The 18302-nt window shown below is 46.4% G+C and overlaps 5 protein-coding genes across 14 annotated transcripts in view; 4 read left to right on the forward strand and 1 right to left on the reverse strand.

Annotated features, from left to right (window-relative positions):
* The window catches only part of LOC115768772 (serine-rich adhesin for platelets), a 113845-nt gene extending 109272 nt beyond the window's left edge, over positions 1-4573 (forward strand). Inside the window, exons 3-7 of the mRNA XM_030713466.1 lie at positions 212-2946; positions 3003-3131; positions 3203-3641; positions 3707-3844; positions 3923-4573. Of these exons, the coding sequence (XP_030569326.1) occupies positions 212-2946; positions 3003-3131; positions 3203-3641; positions 3707-3844; positions 3923-4071 (3590 nt within the window). The 3' untranslated portion in view covers positions 4072-4573. The remainder of the gene's footprint in view (positions 1-211; positions 2947-3002; positions 3132-3202; positions 3642-3706; positions 3845-3922) is intronic.
* A 1405-nt stretch (positions 4574-5978) lies between these two features.
* Positions 5979-10080, reverse strand: LOC115766567. Of its 5 annotated transcripts, XM_030710559.1 has the most exons (5): positions 9997-10080; positions 7832-8080; positions 7162-7756; positions 6579-7093; positions 5979-6504 (listed from the first exon to the last, which is right to left on the reverse strand). In XM_030710559.1, exons 3-5 carry the CDS (start codon positions 7397-7399, stop codon positions 6181-6183), a joined length of 1077 nt encoding a protein of 358 aa, XP_030566419.1. In that variant the 5' UTR covers positions 7400-7756; positions 7832-8080; positions 9997-10080; the 3' UTR covers positions 5979-6180. The 5 variants fall into 5 exon arrangements, with proteins under 5 accessions (XP_030566419.1, XP_030566431.1, XP_030566413.1 ...); XM_030710571.1 differs by lacking the exon at positions 9997-10080 and having other exon boundaries at positions 7162-7470; positions 7832-8139; XM_030710553.1 differs by lacking the exon at positions 9997-10080 and having other exon boundaries at positions 7832-8139.
* Positions 8993-15823, forward strand: LOC115766545 (flocculation protein FLO11). 5 transcript variants are annotated; one of them, XR_004018221.1, is made up of 3 exons: positions 8993-9242; positions 12114-15597; positions 15753-15823. XR_004018221.1 is itself a non-coding variant. In XM_030710541.1 (3 exons), the coding sequence occupies exons 2-3, from the start codon at positions 10948-10950 to the stop codon at positions 15188-15190; spliced, it is 3147 nt and encodes a 1048-aa protein (XP_030566401.1). In that variant the 5' UTR covers positions 10677-10822; positions 10887-10947; the 3' UTR covers positions 15191-15720. The 5 variants fall into 5 exon arrangements, 2 of the variants coding, with proteins under 2 accessions (XP_030566381.1, XP_030566401.1); XR_004018220.1 differs by having other exon boundaries at positions 15750-15817; XR_004018222.1 differs by having other exon boundaries at positions 12114-15563; positions 15750-15813.
* A 6-nt stretch (positions 15824-15829) lies between these two features.
* LOC115766600 lies at positions 15830-16594 on the forward strand. Its single transcript, XM_030710589.1, has 3 exons — positions 15830-16211; positions 16272-16352; positions 16415-16594. The coding sequence occupies exons 1-3, from the start codon at positions 15914-15916 to the stop codon at positions 16468-16470; spliced, it is 435 nt and encodes a 144-aa protein (XP_030566449.1). The 5' UTR covers positions 15830-15913; the 3' UTR covers positions 16471-16594.
* Positions 16595-16826: 232 nt separating this feature from the next.
* LOC115768385 overlaps positions 16827-18302 on the forward strand; it is a 35463-nt gene continuing 33987 nt past the window's right edge. The window contains exons 1-2 of one of the 2 annotated variants that reach the window (XR_004018520.1): positions 16827-17209; positions 17347-17727. Coding sequence is in view for 1 of the 2 variants with exons in the window: in XM_030712960.1 (XP_030568820.1) it covers positions 17200-17209; positions 17347-17574 (238 nt within the window). In the remaining variant the exon portion in view is untranslated. The remainder of the gene's footprint in view (positions 17210-17346; positions 17728-18302) is intronic. The other variant, XM_030712960.1, reaches the window with a different exon arrangement.

Consider the following 18302-nt stretch of genomic DNA (forward strand, 5'->3'; position numbering starts at 1 on the left):
CTGATCTTTAATTCATCCTGAGTGAAAATATGAATAAATAGTTTAATATTAAAATCCATACCAAATTATCGATAAATGTATTTCCCTTATGATCAGCCATAGCCCCCCTCCCCATCCCTTACACATTATATTTGTTATCTCCATATGTTTGCTCCTCGTGTACTTTGCTAACCAATACCTTTTCCCCACTCTCTGCCGTTGCCTTTTACAGATCTTGGTACCCTTAACAACCACAACAGCAACAGCAACAACATTATCAGCACAGTTAACAGCACAACAGCAACAATAGCAACAACAGCAACTGGAATCAGCAGCAAGAAGACCCTGGTGGCCACAGCAACGGCAACGGCAACAACGACAAAGTCTTTGAATTCGACTCCGACTTCGACCCCGAGTTCCACTTCGACCCCGACTCTTAGCCAGAGTTTGCAGCAGAAGCACAACAACAACAAAATGGAGCTGCTGAGCAGCCCAGCAATAACAACAACAGCAACAACAACAGCAACGACTACAAAGCAGCTGCTGGCGCAGGATTACCTGAGCTACGCCTCCCCACCGACCTATTCGCGTCTACCGCCCGATGGCCATGAGTTTCCGCCCAACTTCAGTGAGCCGCTGATTATGCATCCCCAATCGCATGCCACGCGCCTCAAAGCGGAGCTAAGCTTTGAGCACAATAACAACAACAACAACGACAGCAACAACAAACTGGAGGCTGCACCGCCACTGCCCAAAACGGGGCCACCGCCCACAGTGCCGCGCAAGATGTATCGCCAGGACTTGGTCATCAATGTGGAGGATGCGCGTCAAGCTGCACGCGCCACAGAGACGCCAACAAAATTGGCAGCAACGCCATCTAGCGGCGGCGTACGTGATTACCAACGTTCCTTGAGCGCGAGTGCGCCACGCAAGTCCAGCGATTGGCGCAAAGACGAAAAGTCGGAGAAATCCGTACGCGACAAAATTGCCATGTTCTCATCCAGCAACGAACTGGACACCATTGCGCCGCCCACACCCAGCTCCAGCGCCAACCTCTCCAACGCTACCTCCACCTTCTCCCGCAAGCCGCTCAACATGAGCAGCGAGAATTTGTTGGAGGCCGCCTCCTCGACGCCACCGCCGTCTCTGAAGACGCGCGCCATGAGCGTGGAGAACCTAAACGATGCACAGCGACAATACCAGCTGGCCAAGCAGCTGCCGCAGCTGCACGTGGCCGATTCCATGTACTCGCTGCACACACTGACCACGCCCAACAGCGGCAGCAGCGGCAGCAGCAGCAGCAATAGCTACAGCTACAATTACGCCTCGCTGCCGCGACGCAGCCATGGAGGAGTTGCCTCCGCTGTGGAGCGCCGCATCAGCTTCTCGGGTGAGGGCGATGCGGCCACGCGCAAGGCGGCCATCACCAATATACTGGAGCAGCGGCGTCGCAGTCTCTCCAAGCTGCGCGGCCTAGTCATACCGGAGCGGCCGCAGCTGCTGGAGCCCATACTGGATTTGCCCGAGATCAAGAGCCAGGTGAAGGCGGCCAGCGGTGAGGACTCCACGGACAGTGGCCTGGGCGAGACACGCCCACTCAGACACAACATCAACAACAACAGCAGCAGCAGCAGCAACAACAACACCAACAACAACAACATGAGCACCTATCGCAGCATCTTTGCGGCTGTTCAGCGTCGTCCGCTGGAGTCGCAGCTGTCGCAACCACCCGCAAAGCCGCCACGCACTTCGCTTGCCAGCGCCCTAAGCATGCCCAGCAGGATTAATCTTTGCCAGCAACAGCCGCAGCAGCAGCAACCGTTTTTGGTGGACCAGGAGAGCGACACAGATTCCGTGTTCTCGAGCACAGCGCGTGTTCCCACGCCGCCAGAGAAGTTTGCGCTGACGCGCACGCTCAGCTCGGAGACAAACACTTCGATAGCCAGCTCAAACACCTCCACGCTGACTTCGGGCTCCTCGGCCGGCTCCCAGGCCAGCTGCAGCTCCCTGGGCAGCACGGCCACAGTGGACCTAACGCGACGCGTGCTCAAGTGCCAGCTAAATGGTAGCGTCAGTAGCAACAGCACCGAGCTGGCTTTGAGCAATCGCAAGAGCATCCTGGCGTCGGCCAAGTGCCGCAGCGCCAAGAGCCGCGGCCAGGACAACAGCAACGACAATGACAACGACAGCACCGATGGCGAGGCCTGCGTCTTGAACGGACGTCGCCTCAAGTCCACCTACAAGCAGCAGCAGCAACAACAGCAGCAGCAGCAACAGCAGCATCATCTGCTGGCCAAGCAGCTGGTGGTGGACAAGCTGATAAATGTAGCTGCCTATGTGGAGCTCACTTCTGATACGGACGACAGCAGCCGGCGCTCGGATACGCCGGCCAAGATCAGTGCCATGTTCATCGATGAGGAGCGCAAGGCTAGCTTCAAGGCAGATCCCACGCAGCAGGCCAAGCTGCGTGTGGTGCAAGCCAAGCCCGTGATCAGCCCGATGCCACAGCGCACACAGACACCAAAGCGGGAGCTGACACTGGGCACCACCAAGTCGCAGACCACAGCCGAGCTGCGCGAGAAATTTGAGCGCAGTGCAGCAGCAGCTGCCGCGCCTCAAGTTCCGCTGCCCATGCACAAGGCGCTTGCCACAGTTGTTGCCACAAAGCCGCATCACGAGCGCTTCAGTTCGCTGGACTCGCTGGCCTCCAGCTCGTCGGGTGTTAGCTCCACAACACAGAATGTGAGCACCACACAGGAGACGGCCACCGAGTTTGGCAGCTTCTCATCGCTGGGCAGCAATCAGAGTTTGATTACCGCACAAGACGTGCAACAGATTGTCGAGGAGGCCGATCCGCCGCTTAAGACGCCCGAGGCCTTTATCATAGTGCTGCAGCGGGATACGCCGGAGAGCAGCATTGGCATCACCCTGGCCGGTGGCTCCGACTACGAGGCTAAGGAGATAACCGTATGTCCTAAATATATATCGCATGTAACAGCTCTTAATTATGTCCTTATCCATAGATCCACAAGATACTAAGCAACACTCCGGCTGCCAAGGACGGACGACTTAAGAAGGGCGATCGCATTCTGGCCGTCAATGGCATGAGCATGCGCGGCCTGACCCATCGCGAGTCGATCAGCGTACTAAAGGTGAGTTTCCCTGTATATAACACTATTCCTTAGATTATTCTAATCAATATTCCCTTCCTCTCTCTTGATAGACACCACGACCAGAGGTTGTCCTAGTGGTGACTCGCTCCGAATCGTTGGTCATCAAACCGCTGAACAAGAAACGCTCCTCGCTGGGCTCGCTCAGTTCGCTGAATGAGAAGCCCACCGAGTTGGATTACGAACGCAAACGCAACTACCACAAGGCCTCACGCTCGCTCGATCTGGATCTGGATATTGTGTCCAATGAGGGCGGCGGCAGCGCCACAGTGCCAAGCACACCGAGCACACCCAGCACGGGCACCAGCAGCCCCCAGCAGCCGGCCAGCTTGCTGGACGAGGCGAACGGTAACGATGCGGAGGCCACCATTGCCACCATTCGAGCACGCCGCCAGCTCTCACGCGGCGATGCCGCCAAGCTGAGCACCAGTGAGCTGCTAGAGCGCGCAGCCGAGGCTCGGCATGCCATAGCAGCTGAGATTCGCGCGCAGGGTAAGTCCACAGCGCCACAGCAAGTCGAATATTTAGTTATAACTAATTTCCGTTTCCTGTTGCAGCTGAGGATGCTGCTGCCGGCGGCGGCGCACGCTGCGTAGAAATTGTCAAAGACAGCTGTGGACTGGGCTTCTCCATAGAGGGTGGCTTTGACTCGCCGCTGGGCAATCGCCCGCTGATCGTCAAGAAGGTTTTCATGGGTTAGTTAACTGCCATTTGCCTGGTGGCTCCTTCCTTAACTCCGTTTCTCTCTCTCTCTGTCTCCCTCTCTCTCCCAGGTGGTGCTGCCCAGAAGACCAATCAGGTGCGCAATGGCGATGAGATCCTCAGCATCAATGGTGCATCCACGGCGCGAATGACCCGTGTCGATGCCTGGAACTATATGAAACAGCTGCCGCTGGGTCCGGTCAAAATATCATTGGCCTAAAGTTGATAAGCTAATAAGATAAATAATGATATAGAACGCGCCACAATTTCTTAGATATAAGCAAAAAGATATACACAAAAAACAAGTTGCGACGTTTTGTTTCTGCATTTAGAGAACGATCTATATACAGGTAATCGTAATCATATATATTTAAATAATTTAAAGTGCAATTGATATAAATTTTCTAATTTGCGTGGGGTGTTGCATTTACCACCGCCCATTTATTATTATTATTATTATTATTATTATCATTATTATTATTATTATTATTATATATATACAAACATATACGTTATATATCGATGAATGTACATAACTATCTTAACTAATTTACGTATTTAAATCTTGAAATCGATGCAACGAAATGGAAATTTTTGTAACAGTGGTATTTTCTTATACATTATATTGGTATACACACGATTTCTGATAGCACACCACACAAAAAATAAAAGTAAAAAAAATACACAATCAAATTATAACAATAATATTTTATATATTTTATGCCATAATTTATGCGGGAACGATATATAAATAATTATTTTATTATTTAAACAACTATAAAATCAATGTTTACATTTACAAAAGTATTTGCTAAAAAAAAATATATATATATATATATAAAATATAACATATTATGCAAATTATACAATGTTCCCACTTGACTTTTAACTATGGCCTTAAATTACAGTTAAACGTTGCCCGTTAAATCTAATTAAATCAATTTAAAATCAGCTTGCCTCAAAAGAAATTGTTACAAAATCTAAAACTAAATTTTCGATTTCGTTTGCATCCTAAAAGTATGCAACCATTTTTATACGTTAACTTAATTTGTTGACTTCCGATTGGAAAGCTTAAGAGCTGCAGCTGTTGTACTCTGTGCACAAAGTGAACAAGAGTATATCTGTTTCTATATTGTCCGTCCGACTGTCAATATATACGTCGATTTTTGAGACTTGCCTTGGAATATATATACATGTAGCTGCAGCTCTTTCCTAATCACAACTTCTAGATGCTCGGTCGGTGTAGTCGGTAGACAAAACAATTATACTCTTTTATCTTTGTAAGGGAGAATATTGCTTCTCTGCACTGTCCCTGCTTCCGTCCGTGTTTATGTACTTATTTTTGACCCTCCAGAAGCAAGACTTGTAGCTTGGAATAATTGTCTACATCCGTCTCTACATCCGTGTCGAAAAGAGTGTTAGGAACTTTTGGCCTATTGCCACAATTAATTGGAAACATCGCAAAAGCAAATGTTTCCCACTTTTAAAGAGCTAATGTAGTCTTTGGAAAAGAACTGCTAATAAATTCCCTTTAAGATTCGCCAAAAAAGTTTATTTTCCACAACCGCTCTTTAAATTATAAATATGCTCAATTCACGAAAGAAAATATTGCAGAATGTGCAACCAAATGTTTGAGAATTATTCAAATATTTATATTCAAGCAAGTTTTAGTCAGCTACTAAATAGTTAAGCGCACGTTTTGTGCTTAATCGCCATTAAAAGAATTCAAGAAATAACTATTTAATTATTGTCCGATTGTTGCTACGGCAGCTGATATACATATAGTAGCTATCATTATAGTTGGCAGTCTAAGCATAACAAAGCTCGTACTTGCTTAAAAAAAAAAAAAACTTTAAGCAACAAACAAAAAGATGTTGAACACGAATAGTTACTGAAATACAGTGGTCCGATTCATATCAATCCATACTCTCCGAAACGATTCGAGTCTATACCTAGTTTGCTCTAAAGCCGAGGGACTAGTTGCAATAGAGAATATCAGACGAACATCAAATCGGCCCTTGCTACCCATCCGCAATGTTCTAGGGTATAGAAAACAAAAAAGGACTTAGAATCAATAGAACTGTTGCAATAAAAGTCTCACAATTTATTTGTATCCTGATTTAAACTTATTTAAAATTATACAATCGTTTACGTAAATATGTATTTAATGTATTACATTTTAAAAATAGTAACGTCTTATAACTATAACTATACCCAAAAAATAATGGGTATGTGAAATTACTGTACAGCGTAAATTCGAATGGATTACACAGCTCCGTTTGCTGCTGCGGCCGTCTTTGGGCATTAGTCGATTCAATGTTATTTCTACTTAGAGATCTTTGGAGGGTTTCGGCGCTAGCTTGGGCAGCTGCAGCGTCCCCGAGCAGCCCAAAAGCCCCAAATGCTGCAGAGGTAACGGCGAGTTGGTAGCTCCAGCCTGTCCATTGGTACGTGGTTGACTACTGGCATTCTCGCCGCCCTCAAATATATCGCTGAGCAGCTCGTAAACGCGTCGCTTAAAGAAGAGTTTCTGATGGAAGTTCATGTGCTTCATTTCGGGACGCAGGCCCTGCAGAAAGGCATCATCAAAGTCCATGACGGGTGGCTTTATATCGGCGGGCGTATCTTCTGTGTCTGCGCTGACTTCGGCTGGCTGTGGGCGACAGAGGGTGAGGTGGTGGCAACTGTAGTAGAGTAAGAACGTGGATAATTTATTCACATGCTTACTTCGCTCGGTTTGGATGCCTCGGTGACCGTGCGTCGCCGTTTCTTGGGCGGAAAGGGGCAGGTTTGGGGCACGGCAGTCGGCTGCACCAAATCCTTCGGCTTCTGGTCGTCCTCATCGCTCAGTGGGTGCAACTCAGACTCGGGTTTATGCTGCGTTTGGCTGGCGACACTCTGCGCATGCTCCTCAGCCACCCACTCAGAGCTATCGGTGCTGTTCTCATTTTCGTGCTCGTCGCTGCTCAGCGAGTGTTTTATATGGACCAGCGCGCCCACATGCTCCTCATAATCGTGCTCGTTGTCATCATACTCGTCGTTATCATCGCACCTGCGATTGTTGCTGTCACGTGACCGTCTGCCCTTCACTGGCACAGGCACGCCGGGCGTGATGTGCTTTTTAAGAAACTCAAGTTCCTCGCTGAGATAGTAGGGCTTGACGCGATTCGAGACGCGCTGAACGTTGATGGATCGCGCAAAGCTGGTGCGGATATTCCTAAAGCGTTCCTTGCAATTATCAACTGTAGAATTGTGGAATTCGATTTATGCGAAATCTATAGAGCATGTTGCTGTGATGCGCGGCACTTACCGCTATCATTCATCTCCTTCGAAATGTCCTCCCAGGCCTGCTCCACGTGAGATTTGCGCATGTACGCCGGATGCGAGCGATCGTACATGCAGGGATGCTGCTCCACCAAACGGCAGATCTTCGCGTTTATTGCGTGCAGCTCCGGTGTTATCGTCTTTGTGGTCAGTGCCGCCACATACAAGCGGCTTATACTTCCTTTGCTGGTCTTGATGCTGCCGGTGCTGCGTCGTGTGTTCATTGTTGTTGTTGTTGTTTTTGTTGTTGCTGCTGTTGTTGATGTTGCTGCTGCTGCTGATGTTGCCTCGTTTACTATAAAATAGCAAAAACAACAAATTATTCGAGTCGTCAACTGCGCAGCAACACAGTCCCAAGCAAAACTGCAACTTGGTTGCGTCCGTTTCCACAGAAACTGTCAGCGACGCTTACGCTCTCTCTCTCTGCACAAACACACAGACACAATTTACACACGCATGCCAAAACAAACCATTGCGCACAGGTGACAAGAGAAACGAATTCTAGTTGCTGCACGTCCACACGGAAAATGCTTCGGACATTTCTGTTGCCTGCAGGGCGCAACAGCTGTTTGGCGCGTTTTCTGTGGGATGCCAGCAATAATTACATTTATTGAAATTTGCCTGCGCTTGTGTTAGCTTGAGCTACACTTACCTACCTGCAATTTGTTATATCCGTTTATTGCTTTTTCCACTGGTTTTGCAAAGATTTGCAGTCGCTTTTGGTAGCCTTTTGTTGCTGCTGCTGCTACTGCTGCTGCTGCTTCTGCTGTTGCTGTTGTCGTCGCTGCTGTTGCTGCCGCAGTGAAATTGCTGTTGTTGAGTTTCGTGCTCGCACACTATTGCAATTTGGGTTAACGGTTACTCTCGCGCTCTCTCTCTCGCTCACCAACTTACTGACGGTGTTGCTGTAAGGCGTTGATAAGAATATTGAAAATGCGACAGAAAATCCAACGTCAATGTGTTATTATTTTTACAACGCTCAACCATAACTTGTTGAGTATATAAATTATTAAATTCATATCTTTTAGACTGCTAAACGCTAACTGAACTAAGTCAACCAGCATCTAAAATGAATCATATACATACATATGTATGTACATATGCACGTATTGTTATTGTCGTAAACAGCTTGTTTGCCGGCAAAAAAACAACTCAATTGATACATGGGCGTCGACAGTATAAATAACAACGAGAAGGGGCCTGCTACATTTTGTACCGAACAACCCTCGAAATATAAGCAAATAACACGACGCTACTGGTCACGCACACATTAACAGCTACTCTCAGAGAGAGAGAGAGAGAGAGAGTGAGCGAGAGTAGAAGCATTGCCAGCTACAAAGCAGCTGCTACAGCGAGTCGGTTAATAATAATACCGGCTGGCAATGATGTTTGATCGGTTGCATATACTGTAAAAATTGTTTTGTTCAATGACACCCTGTAATTTTACAGACTAACAATATTCAGCAATATTTGCTTTATTTCTATCTGCTGCAATACTTTTGTGTCAATTACCAACTCAATGTATATAATTAAGATTATAGCATATATAAATTGCATATGATAGCCGCAGATATGTAAAACGAGCTTCAAATAAAGCTCTGCTGTAGATAGGAATTGCTATCGAAAGAAATCGGCGGCGACAACAATAATGCAACCCTCTAGTTTGGCCTGCCAATTTAGTTTGCATCACATTCACAAACACCAACGCATTCGTCTCTCTGGGCACTCTCGCGCTCTCTGACGGCATGTACACGAATGTGTGTGTGTGTGTGTATGTGTGTCATTTTCGCAGCTGTGTCAGTTCGCTCTACGTACGACGCGTGTTGCTGTCGGACAAGTTTCTCGCCAGTTTTGAATTGAAGTAAAATAAATATAAAATCAACTCAAAGTGCTCGCTGGTGTGTGTGTTTAGTTGTTAAGCCATGTCTGCATTTAAATCAAATGCAAAACTGTGCCGCGCAATAGAGAATCAACCGATTCTATATGATCAAAGTCATGAACATTATAGAAAAAGACTACCATCAGAGAATTGCTGGGATTTGGTTGCCTCAGAGGTGGGAGAGTCGGGTAAGTAGTGTTGCAAAGTGAGCGTGCGCATTTGCGTTTATCGTTATCGTGTATCGCCACAGTCAAGTGTTGTGTGGCGACTGTTAAAAGTAAGTTGGCAGTACTCACAAGTGTTGCTAATTGCCAAATTGCACGTGCGCATTCAAATTGGATTTAACGAATTGGAACTTTAAAATTTACGTTAAATTATTTTTGGTAATTAAATTTGAGATGTCTTAAGGTTTTTATGTAAACATTGCCTATAAAATCAATATAAAATATCAAATATAATTAGGACTCCTTGTAGCTTTATTTATTGTTTATGTTTATATTTTACAATACATATTTTTGATTTTATTAATAGATTTAATCGTGAATTCAACTTCAACCGAATAACTACTAAGTTAGTAAAGTCAAAAAATTAAAGGAACTTAAATCGATTTATAGATAGTTACTTTGGCTATGTTTTATCGAAAGTTACGAAAGTTAGCAATTTTTAATCGTAAAATTTAGAATTTAACGACACTGTACTTTTTCACTTGACATTTAAAATTGACAGCAAAGTGTTCAATGCAAATGATGAAGTTTTCATATGAAAACGTCATGTTTATATTGCGTTGAATAAAAATAGAAGAATTAAAGAACTTTAAAAATTAGGAATAATAGACTGCATAGACTGCCAAACTGTTGATCTTAAGTAAAAGGTTATAGCTCAATAATTACAAACAAATATTTTCACGTATTCTTAGATTAGTTTCTACGTGTATTTACTTACCGATAAGTTTCTTATTTTGCAAGCTTAAGTTTAACAAATATGTAGATTCGAAAATATCATCTTGCCTTTGTTGAATTTTCGTGTTTTGAACTCTTTTTCTAGTTATTGGATAAGATATAGCCATGTTAGATGAAGTTAAATCTTATTTAGTTACTCCTTAAATGACAATCGACATGCACATTTTTGACAGATAGACTACTCACGGAATCCTTCGGGCATCGAGTCCTTTCCTAAGACGCATTTTGAAAGTCACTTGCAGTTTGAAAGTCACTGTTCCAATATTCAAAATACTTTTTATGAAACAAGCAACAGATTGAAACTTTCTGATAATTTAAACATTTCTTAAGCGATTTTTATTACAAATTAGACTTCAACATTCTACTTTAACTTTAACTATAAGTTAGTTAAAAACTTTGTTTAAAATAATGCAAATTCGTCATAGTAAATATTCTCTATCTATATGAAAATAATAATATCCGTGTCTAGGAACTGCAATAACTCGAGAACAGCTCGACAAATTTAAATAATTTTTCTTGGTTTGTTTATCTCTACTCAGAAAATCGAAAAAATCGAGATTTGCTTTTTGTATTGCTCTTGAAAAGAAGGCTTTGATTTATGTATCAAAGACACATCCTGTCAAATGTTTAGCTTGGACTGTTAGCAATTCGTGTTTCAAGTCAGTTCCTGAAAGTTTCTCGACTCGACCAGATCGAGCGGCTGTGCTAAATATTTCAGCGAATAATTAAATAATCTAAATGATTTGAAATTAGTTAATTTTTTATGCAATTATTTCAATTTTGTTAAGTTCTCAGTTAAGTAAATCAAGGTAATTTCGATAGATTTGGTTCGTGTTCGAGTGATTGTGAAATCTATTCCGTGTCGTTTTACAGTGTTAATTACAAAGCCCAAGAGAGCAAGAAGCTGACACAGGTTAAATGCGCTCGAGGGATCATGAAAAAAAAAACGTATTCGATGTTCCCATTACGTCACTGCGAAGGTGATCCTGGCCAGCCAACGCCGGGTATTTTATTTTAGTCCTGAAATGCCGATTCTTTTTATTTTTGAAGCAGACAAAACAACAACCTTAATACCTTCCAGCGTAAAATACGTCATTCGTAATTTCAAGATTTAAATTCCGTTTGAGATTGACGAAATTCGTATTGTTACAGAATTGATAAAACCATCTAATTGTCCGTTCATATACTATTGTATCTCCGTATTTTTCAAAGCAAGCATCGATCACGTTCAAATTTTACAAAGATCCTCTTTTATTCTTGTAAACACGCTATAGGCCAAAAACTTAGTTCTAATACAAGACTTTTTTTTTATATGTATAATTTTTTATTGGCGATAAATTAGCAACAAATGACTAATAGTTCACATAGCTTCCATAGGATCAAATGAGGATCGTAAATAAAATTCCTACAAGCAAAATTTCTTAATGCGTAACATTGTTGTGATTTAAACATTACCTTGTCATCGGAACACTATCGGAACACTTTGTTTTAAATTTAAGTTTTATAATCGGAGCACTATCGAAACACTTTTTAAATATAAGTTTTATTGTCGGAACACTATCGAATAGCTCCGATCGAAAGAATCGATTAAATATTGAATGCAGAAGGATATTTAATTTCCAAGAACATCTTCGTTCACTTGTCAGTTATAGTTTTATCTAGTTAATTAAGAAAGTAATTATGATAGTTATTAAAGTTAAGTTTTGGATAAGATGGTATTACGAATAACATACACTTAGTCATAAAACAAAGGAATTGTTAACTTTTATGAGAGTCTAAACTTGAGCAATTTGAATGCACACGTGTTTACATTTATGGCACTTATTGAGCTAGGCTTAGAGTCAATATATCGGCCAGATTACCCAGGCAGCCTGTCGGAGCTGACCATCTGTCCGGATTTTCAGCCTAATAGGCTCAGGTATCGAAATAAACCTCCCACACCCACACACACACAGACACCTACAACAGCTACACCGTCCAACCCAACCAACCCAGCCACTCACCGACCAGGCAACTGTTTCGATTACCTGTGAACCGTTCTCTCTGCCAACTTCACGTTGTACCTACATATATCTGCCTCTCTCTTTCCCACGCGTACAGTGGAGAAGTGCAAACGCCGCTGGCGTCAGATTCGCAACGATTATGTCCGCTGGACGACCTCGGACGAGCATCGTCACCGCAACGGGCTGAAGCGACCGGCTTTCTACTTGGCCGAAGAGCTTAAGTTCTTGAAGCCGCATCTGTCTCTGTCGGATACAGGTGAGGGAATCGAGAGGGAATCGCCCGAGCCAAAACGAGAGCGGGATAGCAAGAGCAAGAGCAAAGAGCCGACGCTCGATGAATATAAAGGCAAGAAAAAGGATATTGCCGAAGCAGTGGAGGAGCAGCCGCTGGCTAAACTGAAACAGGCAGCTTCTGGCAATATGACCACGGAGCCCGACACGAATAAACCAGATAAAGATAAACCGAAAGTTAAGGAAGAAAAGAAGCAGCAGCAGGAGAAGGAGAAGGAAGAGCAAACGGAGAAGCAGGACAAGGACAAGCCAAACGCCGCAGAAACGGACGAAGTTGCCAGCGAGGAGGACACAAGCTCCCAGCCGGACGACAAGGAGCTGTCAGAGGGCACTGCCACGCCCACAACATCATCACTAGGCTCAGTTGCCAGCTTCGCCGGGACCAGCAACAGCGCCGTTGCCAAACAGCCGGAGTTCTTTATCAAGCAAAGCAACACGAACTCCTCATCCAATTGCTTGATCATAGGCAAGAAGCCACCCGTCTCCCCGGCCACGGATCCGCTCTACGAGCAAATGGCCGAAGACAGTCCCGATGAGACCGCCAGCGTGGGCGGTGGCAGGCGCCTGCGTCGTGCGGCCAATCGCATCAAGCAGCTGCCCATTCAAAAGGCAGCCGCCGAACAGCGTCTGACACGGCTGCAGCGCCGCAAATCCATGACCATAGCTGCGGCCAACAGCTTGCGCAGCTCCACCTCGCCCGTCAAGATGACCCCGGTGCCCCGGGCCAGTTTGCCGGCGAACGCGACTCAAGCGAAGACACAGGCGAAGGCGGCGCACAAGCCGTCACCAAAGCCAGCTCTGCCCAGCAGCCGGGATGATATATTTCCGCGTCCTCGTTCCACGGCACCGACGGCACAGCAGCTGGTGCTGGCTCGACGACCAGGTCCTGTGCCTGGCCAGCAGCAACAACAACAGCAACAGCAGCAGCAGCAGCAGCATCCACATCCTCAAGCCGGACAAACAACTCAAACTGTGCAGCCGCGTCATCATTTTGGTGTAGGTCGTCCGCCGGGTCCTGCGCGCCTTGCTGCAATGGCTGCTATGAACAAACGTCCACTGGCTACGCCGCCAGGATTAAGAGCCAACTTTGCCGGACAGCGCGCCCCAGCGCCAGTCAACATCATGGAGAACTTCAAGCAGCCCCCGACGGCCACGTCGACATCGCAGCCTCAGCAGCAGCTGCAGCAACAGCAGCAGCAGCAGCAGCGTCTTGTGTCCACCAGCAACACGTTGGTCATCAGCACCACCAACTGCCCGGCGAGCAGCAACAGCACAATGACCAGCACTTCCAGTTCCACGCCCGGCCCGAGCTTTTCCACGCAGACGGCCTCGATTACCGCCTCGCCAATTGTAAGCACAACTCCGCCCGTGTTGACCCTGATCAAACGCTGCGAGCGGGGCAATCAGACGGAGTGCCAGGATATATTCTCGGACGAGCACTTTCTGGACATGGTGCGGCCGCAGATGAAGGAAATGAATCCACGCCAAAAGATGCACTTCAAGCAGAAGATCTTTCAGGCCCTAATGGAGACCTTCGACGATGCCACCGACTTTCCCAACAGCGGCGAGGTCCAGCACTTCAATATTAATACGCCCTCGGGCTTCGATCACGTCAGCGATGGCGAGCTGCGTCTCATCCGGGAGCTGGTCAGCATGGTGAGCGCTGCCAAGCATACCAGCGATCGAGCTCCCAGCAGCTGCCCCCCAGCTGCGACCACGCCCAATCAGCGCGTGTCGGCCGGCAAGCCTCCAAATGTTGTGCAGCGCATCTTTAGGCCAGCCCACGTGCAAGGAGCAACTGCCATTGGCGACGACAAGAAACTCTATCGCATACTCCAGATGAACAACCACACCAAGATCGTGGCCGGATTCAATGCATCGGGCGCTCTGACGGGCGCTGCCGGGCGCAAGGACAGCATTGACAGCAATTCCAGCTCGAACACAATCCCGCTGACCAGCGGGCCCAGCCGTGTGGGCACCTTTATTGTGCCCGGCAGCAGTCCGAAGACACCGCGCAGTATCGTGGATCCCTTGGAGGCGCTTTTCAACCATTCACCAGGCGCCTTTAGCAAAATGACGCCCACGGCTGCCTCGTCCGGAATCTCCTCCAAGCCCGTGCTTGTGCGCCAAATGGGCAGGCGCTACTCGGTCTGCGGCGCCGGTGGTCCCAGCACAGCTCTCGCCTCCACCTCCCCCGCCGCGGCTGCCAATGCCGCCCAGCTGGAGGCTGCGCTGCTCAAGCGACGCATGGCGCCCGCCTCGCAGACCATGGTGCCGCCGCCGCAACGTGCACGCTACTCCCAGAGTCCCGTGGGCAGCAACCATATCGCCGCCATTGCGCCCGGGAATAGCTTGTTGATGCGCAGCGTCACGTCCGGCGGCCAGAAGCAGCCGTCGCCCACTGGGGGCGGCGCGGTGCCACAGAAAACGCCGCAGATTGCCAGTATTCAGGGCAGCGCCTTTAATGAGTTCGCCACGCCCACCTCGGTGCGCAGTGGCAACTCGTCTGGATCTGGCGGCAGCTCCGGCTCCTCATCCATATCGCCGCTGAAGCGCAGCATGATCGTGGCCAATGTGAAGGGCAGTACAGGAGGCCAGCAGCAGAAGCCAGCGGTGTCCACGTCGCGGCCACCATTAAACGCCGCGCCCGTTCCGATCAAACAGTCGACGTCTCCGAGTGCAAATGTCGCGAATCTATTGGCTGATTCTCGTGCCCAATCCCAATCCCAGCCGCTGCCACGCCCCGCGGCCAGGCAGCAGGCCGGGCGCGAGGACTCTGAAATGGCGGGCATCATTGCGGCCGACGACTTCGACATGGGTCGCCTGAAGCGCGAGCCGCAGGACATTATGGATGACCAGGACGCCGACATATTGGGCATGTAGTTGCCCACAAAAAGAAAAAAAACAGCCAAAACAAAAAAAGGAAAAACAATTGCAAATATCCATTGAATTTCATAATTGCGTTTATTAGCCACAAACAAATGTGGAGTAATTTTTGTAACATTAAACATTTTCTTGATTATTTACAATCTCTTATTTCATTTATACTTTCCATTTTTACATATTGTGTCTAAGCCATTTATTTGAGAGATTCGAATATTAAAAACTTCAGTCATTGAAGACAAATAAAAACATATTTTTTTTCCAAAAATATAATATGAAAATAAACAAATATTTACACCTGTTAAGCGAAAAGCCGCTAAATCAATTTGTTATTGCTCGGGTTTCAGGGGTCGCAAAAGAAAAGGTCGTCCAGGTAGACGCAAGCCGAACCAAAGATCTCTAAATAGGTTAGCCGAGGCAATAATAATACTAATAGAGGAATAATAGAGTCCTTAAGCACGCGAACCACTTGAAGATTTCGTTTTATTTCTGATTTCTTATAAACAACTTTTGATTTTGTGTGAAGCACACGACAATATTTATATAGATGTTTTTATAGCAGGCCAGAAATATTCCAGACGAGAGAATCTTATCTGAAGAGGCGCAGTAGGCAGCTTGTAAATTAAATATCGTATATATATATTTGATAAGGGCCGCGCATGTTGGCTATAAGAACACATCCCCAGCTGCCTCGCACGTTTAGTTAACTGAAGAGATTCCACGATGAAATACCTGGCAATACTTGCTCTGCTGCTGCCCCTCGTCTATGGCGCTGCGGTGCCCCATTTACAGCTGGCCGATGCCGATCTGGTGCCGGACATGTCCACGGCCGAGGATGGCATGATGCTGGCCCGTGTGCCGGACATGTCTGTGGCCAGCGATGCCGCTGACATGCCCAGCAAGCGCCAGGTGCCGCCCTTCCGCTTCATGAGCGCCCAGCTGCTTGATGCCCAGCTGGCCAACGCCGACATTGACCAGGTGCCCGACATGTCTGTTGCCGCCGATGCCGAGGATAACGAGAGTAAGTTCCGTGCACGATCCGTCGCCAAGTTGAAGCCGTTCTAACTGTGCATCATATTAGCCGTCGTCAAGGTGGAGCCATTCCAGGCTGATGCAGATCTTGTGCCCGACATGTCCGTTGCCGCCGATGCTCTGGATCAGGGTGAGTTCTTAGCCAACTTGGTTCTCTTTCAAGTGCCCCCTCTGAACCCCTCTCCCCAACAGTGGCCGACAATGCCGATCTGGTGCCCGACATGTCCGTGGCCAGCGATGCCGAGTAGAGGCCCGATCCCACTCCCTCCCTCCTACTCCCAACTCACGTCTAATTTATAACTAACATATGTATCGTGTATTGTATTTTCTAAGTTTTTATAGGCAGCATTAATAAATTTAAAAGGCTTAGCAAAATAGTTGCGCAAATGAATGCGCATTATTTCGTGACTGATAACGTTGAGTGCTTTGGGCACACTTTTTTTGTGTTTCCAATTGTTTTTTAATCAAATGTGATATATTGCGAATTTACCACAATTATCTGTTAGCGGGGTGGAATTGATAAGAAACGCTTGAGAGATCCAACGAGGGGCAGATTGATAAAAACACACTTAAATTGAGTTTTTTATGGCATTATTTGTTTATTTACTTTTTATTTGTTGTCGCCTTCCGCAGCTGATCTTAACTTTATGTTATGTCTTTTCCAGTCCCACAGCAAATTGCCCTCCATTTTGTTAGCCAATTACATTATTTTTAGCTCAAGAGGAAAAAATCAAATAAAATCTGATTAGCTTTGCGTCATGGTCGTAGGTTCATTTAGGTTCCCGTTCAACTAACACAATTCGTGTTTTTTCTTTTCCACGAGTATTTGTCTGTTTTTGCTCTTCTCATTCGCCTTTGTGTTGGTGGCTATTAATAAAAAGGAATTAACGGCAAAAACCGGACCCACACAAAGTGCCTGCGATCCCAATGAGGCACATGACCATAAACAACGGGCCACCACATACATACATAGGTTAATGGCATGGGGTGAGTGTCAGTGTCTGTGTGTGTGTTTGAGTGAGAGAGCGGCCTCCTCTCGCCCTCTCTCTCTCTCGTTGTTTTCGTTGTGATTTTCACACAAAAGCGCTAAAGCGGCTACTAAATTACGTGCTCATGTGTTCTAGTTTTAGAGGCAACCGACAAAGCGACGCGACATTCGCGACCACTCCCCCTCCGCCCACGCTGCAGCTTGCGGATAGGCCGCTGCATAAAAGACCAAATCGCATTTGGTGCGCTAATGAACCGCAGCGGATCTGACCAGCAGCAAAAACCAGAACCAGAACTGGACCAGACGCGGAGTCGACAGCGGCGGCTTCGGCTGGTTCAACTACCTTTTGCCGCATATTCAAAACGTAAAAATACCGTTTAAAAGTGTAACAATGCTGTTAACCATTTCAGGCTCGTGCCAAAAGCGATGGAGGGGGGGAACTCGACTGGCCGTCGCGTTGGCGCTGCAACAAAAGCCGCTTGATTAAACTGGATGTGTGCGATATGTGTGTGTGTCCGTGAGTTTCTTTTTGTATATACATACATACATACATATGTACATACATAAGTAAGGGTCAGAAGTTGGGAAGGTTAGCCAGATCAAGCAATTTATTATCTGATGTGTGAGCTCATTAAAATTAATTCTTTGAAGTTTCTTATAGCTCAAATAATTAACAAATATTATCGGCTTAATATAGTTGTATTTTTGCATACAAATATACATACATACAAAAAATTGTATGTGTGTATATGCGATCGTATCTGGTTACGCAGGCAAACGCAATATAACTGTGCTTTGAGTCCCATTCATTTTAAAGTAGGCCTCTGCGTAAACACGACTCTCTCTCTCTCTCTCTCTCTTTGACCACCATCCACAATGCTCTTACTCGCTCGCGTCTGCTCTTACTTTTCGCCCTTCCTTGCGTTACGCGTTCATTCAAGTCAAGCAAAGCAACTGGTCGATTTTCTGCAGATCCTCTTTAGTATCAAAGTTGAAGCTATTCATATGGTTCCCATTCAACTGCAAGCGTAAACATTGTGAATTAAAGCACAATAATTGCAAACAGCTTTGACTGTAGTCCGATTTCGATTG

The sequence above is a fragment of the Drosophila novamexicana genome, unplaced genomic scaffold (genome assembly GCF_003285875.2).
Source record: "Drosophila novamexicana strain 15010-1031.04,08,12 unplaced genomic scaffold, DnovRS2.1 tig00000009-arrow-pilon, whole genome shotgun sequence".
NCBI classification, from domain to species: Eukaryota; Metazoa; Arthropoda; class Insecta; order Diptera; family Drosophilidae; genus Drosophila; species Drosophila novamexicana.